Raw genomic sequence first — 11,460 nt, 5'->3', positions numbered from 1 at the left:
ATATATATACTAAAGAAGAAACCATTATATATGACATTTCTTATAAAGGCTAGGAGTTCTTTTAATTTTTTTCTCTTTTTTTTAGTTTTTAAAATACTAATTAAGTTAAAGACTTTTATGTCCCTATAGACAAATTGTATGTTTCATAATAAATGGGATTTTTTGGTCATTTCACATCCAACTTAAGTTTAACCTCTCAATTATTCAACTTCTTGATAAACATTGCCCTTATTGTTTGTTGCAATTGATTTATTTTCTCCAACTCCTCATATCTCCATCTCTTCATCCTTTTATTTCTCAATATCTTCTTCTCTATTTTAGTTTTGACATAAGTGCTATCAAGAAACAATATATTATGTTCTTGAAAATATTCATACACACCCAAGTTCAACTAGGATTACTTCATAGCGGAAGATTAGTACGGTGGAATTATACTGAGAATGGTAATATTATATATACACATATGTTATATAATGTTATGATCAAGAAAATTGAAGAGACATACTGTTGAAAAGACCCATCATCCTTTAACTATAAACCACCAATTAATACATAAGTTGATCTTCAAAAGACAAGAACAACAAATACTTTGGGTTAAACACATTATTTCAAAATCTTTGACCATTGGAACATTTTAACTTTGAATTTATAAATCATCTGATTTATGATTTAAAATCACAATAAACTATAAAATTAGCATTGAAAGGGACGGAAAATAAAACAAAATTTGAAACAATATTATCATTTCAGTTTGTCGGCTTCATAATCAAAATGATTTGCGCAACGTTGTGTGCGGGTACGTTGCTAGTCTTTGGGACGTAAAAGTTTCATGAGGGATGTTTAGCTTCAAAACTTGTACATGATGCATAGACGATGGTACCTCTTAAATTTAACATCTAAAAGTTTTAGGTGCTTATATATAATATAGATATGTATGTATAGATATTCCATAGATTATTATGTATCTTTTATGATTAATAATAGTAATAGGCAGTCTCCACTTTTCATATATTTGGCCTAGAATACCTCTCAATTGACTTCGTATACTTGTCATAGATTTAGCCTAGAATACCTCTCGATTGACTTTATATATATATATATATATATATATATATATATATATATATATATATATATATATATATATATTTATATATTCTTGTTGATGATCAATGAAACGGTGAAGGAATTATCCTTTTACATTGCGACTAAAATTCAGGGTGAAAAAACCTTTGTCCAGACAACAAGTTGCAATAATTTTCGTTTATATTCCCATACGCTTATCTTGGATATTCGTTCGGGTCAGAATAGTTGCAAGCCATGAACAGGGATGTATGGTAACTAAATCCAACAACCATAAACACAAAATACTTTGGTGTTTGTTTGCATTTTGGCACGTAGCCCACGTGAATTTCATATTAACCACATCTTTAATACTTCAAATTTATTATAAATTCTCTCTCCTTCGTTCTCGGTTGCAACGCTTGCTGCCTCCGGTCGGTTCACAGAGGGTAGAAATCCTCCCTTCCTTTGGCCTTGTTTTTGTGAATTGAATTATTAATGCCTTACAGTTTCTTGAATCAAAAATTGTTTTGATTTAGAGAGCTACGAAATTAAAGAAGTTCCATAGATGGCAACTGCAAGTAGATGGAATTTTGTGACAAGAAGCTCAGGTGCCAACAATGGAGTAGCAATATCTGTCAACAGAAGAGAGGTTAAAGCCAGTGGCTTAAGTGTTGGGAAGAGGCAGCATCAAGGAGTTAGAGTTGTTTATAGTGCAAGGGTGATTGGGGCATTAAATGGGAATTCAGCAAATGGGAAATCAAGAAATGGGAAATCAAGAAAAGGGATTTCAAGAAAAGGGATCGTGTGTGGGATGAATTTGGTATTTGTGGGAGCAGAAGTAGGTCCATGGAGCAAAACCGGTGGACTTGGTGATGTATTAGGTGGTCTCCCTCCTGCTATGGCTGTATGTTCTTTTTCACTCATCATATGTTGTTACTTTATATTATATATATATATATATATATATATATACATATATATTGTCTCTTTTTTTTAAACTTAGTTGTTATGAATCTGTATGTTAGGCAAATGGGCATCGTGTAATGACAGTATCACCTCGTTACGATCAATACAAGGATGCATGGGATACTGAAGTAGAACTTGAGGTATAATTGGTGTAGGTTCATTCATTTCATCAAAATTTTGGAATTGATATATATATACATACATATGTATCTAGCTCAAGGCTGGAGACAGGACTGAAAAAGTGCGATTCTTCCACTGTTATAAGAGAGGTGTTGACAGGGTGTTTGTTGATCACCCCATGTTCCTGGAGAAGGTCCTTTTTCATTTCCATACTCTCTCTTTGTTCATCAAACACTAGCTAGCAGATATTTTTTTAAGTTAGTTGATGAAATTTATGGACTTCAGGTTTGGGGAAAGACCACTTCAAAAATTTATGGACCCATTGCTGGAATAGACTACCAGGACAATCAGCTTAGATTCAGCTTACTATGCCAGGTTTAACTTATTTAATTCAATTCCCATGTTTGCATGATCCTAAATGTACAATAATCCTCCTGTATAATTAATTAATTAATTAAATATATGATGAATTTCAGGCCGCTTTGGAAGCCCCAAGGGTGTTGAACCTTAATAGCAGTGAATATTTCTCAGGGCCATACGGTATATATGATCCATATATCCATGAGACTTTGATTTACAAACAATAAAAATTGATAAAAATATATATGATGTTTTGGTGCAGGGGAAGATGTTGTCTTCATTGCCAATGACTGGCATACTGCACTCATTCCATGCTACTTGAAAAGCATGTATCAATCCAGAGGAATGTATATTAGTGCTAAAGTAAGATCCCATTTATACCTTATTTATACAAATTAATTAGGAGATGAAGCCATTAATGCCAATTTTTACTTATATTATTATATGTGCAGGTTGCTTACTGTATCCACAACATAGCTTACCAAGGCAGATTTGCTTTTTCAGACTTTGCACTACTCAATCTTCCAGATGAGTTCAAAAGCTCTTTTGATTTCATTGATGGGTAATTAATTAATGTTTGTAATTTACAATCTAGCTAGTTGGAAGTTTGTTTGTTTGTGTGTAACGGTTACATGTAGCTGTGCAGATATGACAAACCGGTAAAGGGAAGGAAGATTAATTGGATGAAAGGAGGAATACTGGAATCACACAAGATCTTAACTGTTAGCCCTTACTATGCTCAAGAGCTTGTTTCTGGGCCAGACAAAGGAGTGGAGTTGGATAATATCCTCCGCAAAACATGTGTCCATGGGATTGTGAATGGGATGGATGTCCAAGAATGGAACCCCATGACTGATAAATATACCAGTGTCAAATTTGATGCTACCACTGTAAGAATGAATATATTACCTTAATAACTGAATAGGGATATGATAAATATGTTGATGTTATTATATATATATATATATATATATATATATATAATATGTGTATGTATAGGTAATGAGTGCAAAACCGCTTATAAAAGAAGCCCTCCAAGCAGAAGTTGGATTGCCGGTGGATAAGAAGATCCCAGTGATAGGATTTATAGGCAGACTTGAAGAACAAAAGGGTTCAGATATTCTTGCTGCAGCCATCCCTGAATTCATAGGCAGTAACGTCCAGATAATAGTTCTTGTGAGTTAATATATTGTTGGTAATTAATAATAATACCTTATAATTTGTTAATATGTGAAATATATAGATATATGTTAAGTGATTGTTTAATTTAACTAGGGGACAGGGAAAAAGGCAATGGAGAAGCAGCTGGATGATTTAGAGACAGAATACCCGCTTAAGGCTAGAGGAGTAGCCAAATTCAATGTGAAACTGGCTCATATGATTATAGCTGGAGCTGATTTCATAATAGTGCCTAGTAGATTTGAACCATGTGGTCTGATACAGTTGCAAGCAATGCCTTATGGATGTGTAATTAACAACTCTAATACTTTATATATATATACACACACACACCATTAATCATATGTATGATTGTTAAGTTAACTATATATTTGTGTTTTAATTTGGAATGGTAGGTGCCTATTGTTGCGTCAACTGGAGGGTTGGTTGACACGGTGAAAGAAGGATATACAGGATTTCAAATGGGAGCTTTTAACGTTGAGGTAACAACAACAATATCATATATCATATATCATATATCATACATATTAATGTTGTTGTGTTTGATTTAATAATATATGCATGAGCTAGAATTGGAAACTATAGATTAAGATGAATTAGATGCATACAGTGTGAAACAGTTGATCCAGCAGATGTAAGTGCAATTGCGAGGACTGTTACCAGAGCACTGGCAGTATATGGTACTCCAGCTTTTTCAGAAATGGTTCAAAACTGTATGGCTCAAGAACTTTCCTGGAAGGTAGGTTAATTAATTAGTTGAAATGAAAGTGAATATAGATAATTAATTATTGAAGCTGTTAATGATCAGAAACCTGCCAAGAAGTGGGAGGAGGCTCTTCTGAGTTTGGGGGTTGAAGGCAGTGAAGCTGGGATTGATGGTGAAGAGATTGCTCCTCAAGCCAAGGAAAACGTGGCTACACCTTGATTAGAGTAATTAAATACATATTATATTATATAGATATTTAATTAAATTAATAAGCATCCTTCATTGCCTTGCCCAACAAGATTAAGTTTTAATTAAGTAGATGGATGGTAATATGATAATTGTGTTTTCATGTTATGTCTTTTCAATATCCCTATTTTTGCTATCTACATCTATCATGTATGTATGTATGTATGTATTCTTAATTTAAACACACTCTGTAATTAAACTAAAACTTTGTTTCATTTATTTGACTTTCTACATTGTTTTATTTAATAATTTTATTCAATTAGAAAATTATTTCACTTATTATTAAATTATATCTTAATAGTTAATTAAGATATCTATTAACTTCACTTGATACTTCAGTTACACTACTTACTTTTACAACCCAAAGTGTTTATCAATCATCAAATTAATGTCTAAAAACAAATTAAGTTGAAGCCATTTCCATTTCCATATTTTAGATTTGTTTTTTTGTTTTAGATGTGCATAGGTAGGAGCTGGTTGCCAAATATGAGCTTAATGTTCGCCCAAGATGGAGATGAATGTTCAATGGAGACGAGGAAAGGAAGGTGGACATGTGGCACCACCTAATTGTTGTCTTAAAATTAATGCTTTATAATTAATTGGTTAGAAACCAAAATGTCCTTTTATTTAACAAAGTTAAGTGAAAAGATGTATCTGTTATTTTTCACAATATGTAAATGATTTATCATACGAATTCAAAACAGATGATTACAACAACAGAAAATGTAAAGATTGTATGTACAAAACTAATATCTACTGATCTAACATCATAAAATCTAGAGAAAGGTTTGAAGAATACCAACTCAATATGATGCGAAAAGAAAATTGTTAACATATCTGTGGGGAGGAAGAGAGAAGATTCCTTGTGTATTTCTTTAGAAGATTTTGATAAAATGAATAGTGATGTGAGCTATAGCCGGTTGTGCAATCTTTATATATCAATTTTATTTTCCAGGTTTGCTCCTCAAACTTTCACATAATTTGCTCCGCTACCCTCCAAGTTCTCCAATAAGTGAGGCGTGCCCCTTTTCTTAGACAGCAACTTTATCTTTTCTTTATTGACAGATTCTACCCAAGTCTGTTGAATCAATAACAAATAAAACATTCAAAGTATAGTTAGTTGTCAAGATTGGATGATTTGAATATAGACATTTTAACACCCGCCCTCAATCTTGACCTTTAAAGAGATCAACTAATTTTAACTTTGAACATAGGTAACTGTGTTGATTAATACTGAGAGCTTTGGTTAGAATATCTGTTGTTTGTTCAGAGGAAGGAACCTTGACAATTTTTAGCACTCCTCTACTTATTTTTTCCCTTATATAATGGACGTCTATCTCAATATGCTTAGTTTTCTCATGAAAAACAGGGTTATTAGCGATTTGAATGGCAGATTTATTATCACAGAATAAACTGACAGGAATGAGACTGTTAACATCTAAATCAGATAAAATCTTTAAAACCCATACAATCTCACAGGATACAGACGCCATTGCTCTGTATTCTGACTCGGCGGAAGAGCGAGAAACAGTGTTCTGTTTCTTACTTTTCCATGATATTAAAGAATTTCCAAGAAATACGCAAAAACCTGTTACAGACCGTCTAGACAAAAGACACTTACCCCAATCAGCGTCTACATAAGCAGTTAAGAAAAAAGAATCTGACCTTGTAAGACTGATTCCTTTTCCAGGTGAATGTTTGAGATACCTGAGAATTCTTAATGCAAGATTTAAGTGTGACTGTCTCGGAGCATGCATATATTGACTTAAACAGTGAACAGCAAATGCTATATCTAGTCTAGTGCTTAAAAGATAAATCAGCCTACCTATTAATCGTTGATACCCAGAACAATCTGGTAAAAGAGAGTCTTTAGAATTATCTGAATCAGAGATAACTGAATTTACGTCCATAGGGGTACTTGAAGGTTTACAACCTAAATAGCCAAAATCATTTAACAATTCTAAGCAGTACTTTCTTTGGGACATGCAAACACCACCATTACAATCTAGAATTTCAATTCCCAAAAAAAAACTTTAATTTTCCCAGATCCTTGATAAAAAAACTTTCCTTTTAAATATTCTTTAAATACACTTATCTCACTCTCAGAATTGCCAGTAATAACAATATTGTCCACATACACAAGAAGGACAAGAAACGCAGAGTTGACATGCTTGGTAAACAAGGAATAATCGCTAATGCTTTGCACAAACCCATTTTCAGTTAAACATGATGAAAGTTTAGCATACCACTGACGTGGAGCTTGTTTTAATCTATATAGAGATTTAACTAACTTACATACACGTTTATCATTAGTACTATAATATCCCTCAGGAAGGGTCATGTAAACATCCTCTACTAAGTCACCATATAAAAAAGCATTGTTAACATCTAACTGATATAAAGGCCATTTAAATTGAACTGCTAGAGCAATAATACATCTAACGGTAACCATTTTCACTACGGGAGAGAAGGTCTCTTCATAGTCAATACCCTCTCTTTGACTATAACCCTTAGCAACTAATCTGGCCTTATATCGTTCAATTTCACCATTAGATTTATATTTAATCTTATACACCCATTTACAACCAATGGCTTTTCTATTATTAGGTAACTCAGTGATGTACAATGTTCCATTCCTATGCAAAGCTTCCATTTCTTCATTCATTGCATTAATCCAATTATGGTCACTATAGGCTTCACTAAACGTTTTTGGCTCAACAGATTTATTCAAATTTGAAAAAAAACAAAGATTTTCAGACGACAAGCAAGAATAATTGACTACCCTTTCTATACCATACTTGACCTTCTCTTCTATCACAAAATAATCATATTTTCTAGGAAAGTTACTTGGTCTAGAAACTCTTCTAAGAGATTGAGTTTGGGAATTAACACCCTCAGAGATATGACCTATCGTTTCATCAATAGATTCAACAGAAGGACTTACGCCATGAGGCAAACTGGCAACCGCCCCAGGGCTCCCTAAGGGCTGCCAACTGGTAGCTCTATTAAGATCATCTTGTATAGGAAGAAGATCTTGATTACCTTGATTTTCAGAGCTGCCTAGTAACTGATCATCTTCAGTTCTGGATAGGCCACCTAGTTCACTACGGCTGCTATCCCTATAATCAGATTCCCTATTTGTTTTATCCACATGAGGTCCACTATCCTCATCATTGGGTCCCACAACGTCAAAGTTAATAGAAGGATCAGACACAATGTCAAAGAAATTTAGAACATTAAGATCTTTATCCATAGCACGATCAGTCTTTTCATTACCCATCTTAAAAGGAAAAATGTTTTCATAAAATTTCACATCTCTGGAAAAAATAACTTTCTTGGACTCTAGACTATAAAGTCTATAACCCTTTTTTGAATTGGCATAACCCAACATAACACATTTTTCAGATTTGGGTAAAAATTTATCAGTTACGTTAGGTATATGGACAAAATAGAGACACCCAAAATTACGAAGATGAGTAAGAACCGGCTGAAATCCATAAACTAAATCATATGGACTCTTACCATTCAGCAGAGAAAATGGAGTTCTATTTATCAGATACGTAGTAGTTAACACACACTCACTCCACATATTGAGCGGGACTCCACCCTGAAACATTAGAGCCCGAGCAACATTAAGTAAGTGTCTGTGCTTACGCTCAACCACCCCATTTTGTTGGGGTGTATACACACATGAAGTCTGATGAATTATTCCTTTAGTTTCAAAGAAATTGTTTAACTTTTGATTGACAAACTCAGTCCCATTATCACTCCTAAAAATTTTAACAACTTTTCCAAACTGAGTAAATAAAAAAGTACAAAAAATTTTAATATACTCACCAACTTCATGTTTATTTTTTAAAAGATAAACCCATAATGCACGAGTGAAATCATCCACGACAGTCAAGAAATATCTATATCTTTCTCTACTCTGGACATGATAGGGACCCCATACATCTAGATGAATGATTTCACCTAGACCTTTAGATTTATAAACACTAGAAACAAATTTCTCTCTTGTTTGTTTTGCCTTATGGCAAATCTCACAAGGACCACTGACATCATTTCCAATTTTGAGTCTTTTATTTAGAACAGACAGAACTTGATTAGCGGGGTGACCAAGACGATTATGCCATAGATGGGAAGAAACAAAGCAAATCATGTTGGAAGAAAGAGAAACATTACTGTTAAAACTTTGGTAAAAAAAATATAGCCCTCCATTCTGGCTACCAGTCCCCACAATGTTCTTCTGCAGATAATCCTGAACATAACATTTTGTTTCATCAAACCTTATAGAAACTTTATTGTCTCTGGCTAATTTGTGAACAGACAGAAGATTAACATTGAATTCAGGGACCACAAGCACATCAAATAAAACCACATTATTGGATAATTTTAAATTTCCAATCTCATTTATTCTAGCTTTAGTCCCATTAGGGTGAGTGACCTTAAGATTTAGATCAGTAACATCAACAACATTTTCTAGATTTAAGGAACAAGAAGTCATATGCTGATTAGCTCCGGAATCTATTATCCAACCAGACTGGGATTTTTCAAACGTACCTGCCATATTGGCAGATGCTCCGTCTGAGGTGGAGGTAGTGGTTTGATTAATCAAGTTCAAAATCTTAGCAACCTGATCCTCTGAAAAGCTAAAGGAAGACTTAGACAAAGTAGAATCAGATGTAGAAGCATTTACAGAAGTCGATCTAAGATTAGGGTTTGAGGGTTTGGATCGATTTGGAAAATCTTTAGGAAAGCCTATCAGTTTAAAACAACGTTCAATTGTATGACCAGATACACCACAATGTTTGCAAACAAGATTTTTAGGGGTTCTTCCAGGTCTCCTTCTATTTTCAAAACCTTTGCTTAAAAAAGCAGAATTTTGTGTTTTAGTACGATTTTGACTAGAATTAACACCTCTATGAGATTCCTCCCTAGATACAAGAGAAAAAGCAGTTTTAACTGAAGGGAGGGGGTCTCTAGTTAAAATATTGCTTCTAATAGGCTGATAAACGTCATCAAGACCCATAAGAAACTGCATTAGTTTAATGAGTTGACTATGTTCTAGAAAATCATGTGAAGCATTGCAAGTACAGGATGGAAGTTTTACGAGAACATCAAATTGCTTCCAATAGGAGTTCAACTTATGGTAATATTCTGAGACAGACAAATTGTTTTGGCTTAAGGAATTTATTTTCTGATACAAGTTAAAAGTAACCGATCCATCCACCTTATCATAAGTTTCTCTTAGTTCCTCCCAAACCTGAGAGGACATTTTTGAGAAAACTTGTCCAAGAAATAAGTCCTCTGTCATGGAACTTAAGATCCATGAGAGGACAACGGAATTACATCTATCCCATTGTTTTTCTAGAATGGGATCATTTTCAGGACGAGGACAAGAGCCGTCAATAAAGCCTATTTTATTTTTAGTTTCAAGGGCTAATGTCATAGCACAAGACCAAACACGATATTTCTCAGTCCCATTAAGTTTGAAGGATAAGATAAACGCTCCACTAGTATCACTAGGGTGCAAGTACAGTGGGTCTCCAAAGTCTAATTTTATGACTTTAGATTCCACTGTCCTTGACGTACTAGTGACAACGATAGGAGACTCCATCCGAAACAAACACACACGAAAACAGAAACTGAAATGCTTAAAGGCAGGATTCCTAAAACACTTTAATGTGCTAGGTCAAGCCAACAAGACAGTTTCTTATCCCAAAAAAAACAACAAGGAGAGAACACACAAAAAAGAAACAGCGGCCTTACCATAAGATCCTTTAATGGAATTAAAGGATACAAACAGATATACCAAGCAGTACAAATAAAAGATACTAAAGGATAAAGCTACTTATCAGAGTAAAGCTCCAGGATGTACCTGAACATATAGAAAAAGTTAGCGTAGCAAGTAATGCCAGATCTTAGATAAAACAGATCTTGATTATCAAGGTATAACAGGCAGCAATGATATACAAGAGATCACGAAATGGAGATCAAAATAGACCAAAAAGATCTATGAGCGGATCAATCCAGTCGATCATTTCAACAAAAAAACAATCAACGGTGATCTGTAAAATAACCAGATCTGAGAAGACAGTAAAGAAGAAATATGCATCTATGAACAAACAAAGAACACATATATCATTTACAAAGGATAACCGATCTAGAACATACAGAACAGATCTGCTGTAACAAACAGAATAGAAGAAGATACACAACATTTTAAGTGGATCTGGATGAAGGGACACAGATCCTCAACAATATTACAAGTAGATCTGGAAGTAGGAACGCAGATCGTCAACAAAAATATAAGAACCGAGAAATAGGCAAGCATTATAATCAGATCTGGAAAAAAGGACTCAGATCCTTAGACATTATTAACGAAAGATGAACATTCATTATAATCATATCTGGAATAAGGACACAGATCTTAAAAGAAAAAACAAGGAATGAAAGGGACCAGATCTTGAATGGGGACCGTCTAAAGGACAGGTACAAACCCAATCATTCATATCTGGAAAAACAGAATTTGAAAAGAAACATCGATATCGTGGATGGATTCAATGTCAATGGCATGAAGAGCGACAAGCATATACGAATCCTACCAGTCATGTATCAAACCAGATAAAGGAAAGCGAAAATAAACACAGAGATGAGCGCAAGGCTCTGATACCATGTTATTTTTCACAATATGTAAATGATTTATTATACGAATTCAAAACAGATGATTACAACAACAGAAAATGTAAAGATTGTATGTACAAAACTAATATCTACTGATCTAACATCATAAAATCTAGAGAAAGGTTTGAAGAATA

The 11,460-nt window shown here is 33.9% G+C and overlaps 1 protein-coding gene across 2 annotated transcripts; it reads left to right on the top strand.

Moving 5' to 3' along the window:
- The first annotated feature begins 1,536 nt into the window (after window positions 1-1,536).
- Window positions 1,537-5,313, top strand: LOC112503778 (granule-bound starch synthase 1, chloroplastic/amyloplastic). 2 transcript variants are annotated; one of them, XM_025107778.1, is made up of 14 exons: window positions 1,537-1,969; window positions 2,091-2,171; window positions 2,246-2,344; window positions 2,437-2,526; window positions 2,628-2,691; window positions 2,774-2,874; window positions 2,964-3,073; window positions 3,158-3,401; window positions 3,511-3,687; window positions 3,787-3,978; window positions 4,086-4,172; window positions 4,301-4,429; window positions 4,499-4,620; window positions 5,099-5,313. In XM_025107778.1, the coding sequence occupies exons 1-13, from the start codon at window positions 1,631-1,633 to the stop codon at window positions 4,613-4,615; spliced, it is 1,830 nt and encodes a 609-aa protein (XP_024963546.1). In that variant the 5' UTR covers window positions 1,537-1,630; the 3' UTR covers window positions 4,616-4,620; window positions 5,099-5,313. The 2 variants fall into 2 exon arrangements, with proteins under 2 accessions (XP_024963546.1, XP_024963545.1); XM_025107777.1 differs by lacking the exon at window positions 5,099-5,313 and having other exon boundaries at window positions 4,499-4,857.
- The last annotated feature ends 6,147 nt before the right edge of the window (window positions 5,314-11,460 follow it).

This window comes from Cynara cardunculus, unplaced genomic scaffold, assembly GCF_001531365.2.
Source record: "Cynara cardunculus var. scolymus isolate 2C unplaced genomic scaffold, CcrdV1 Un_Scaffold_3804, whole genome shotgun sequence".
Taxonomy (NCBI): domain Eukaryota; kingdom Viridiplantae; phylum Streptophyta; class Magnoliopsida; order Asterales; family Asteraceae; genus Cynara; species Cynara cardunculus.
Note: the sequence above shows the minus strand (reverse complement) of the source record. Positions and strands in the feature narration are given on the sequence as shown.

What these genes read in the sequence shown, in the direction of transcription:
- LOC112503778 (XM_025107778.1), top strand. Translation starts at nt 1,631, where the DNA reads ATGGCAACTGCAAGTAGATGGAATTTTGTGACAAGAAGCTCAGGTGCC. An exon ending in TGGGAGCTTTTAACGTTGAG is followed by an intron (nt 4,173 to 4,300) that starts GTAACAACAACA and finishes AGATGCATACAG; the next exon opens with TGTGAAACAGTTGATCCAGC. An exon ending in CTCAAGAACTTTCCTGGAAG is followed by an intron (nt 4,430 to 4,498) that starts GTAGGTTAATTA and finishes GTTAATGATCAG; the next exon opens with AAACCTGCCAAGAAGTGGGA.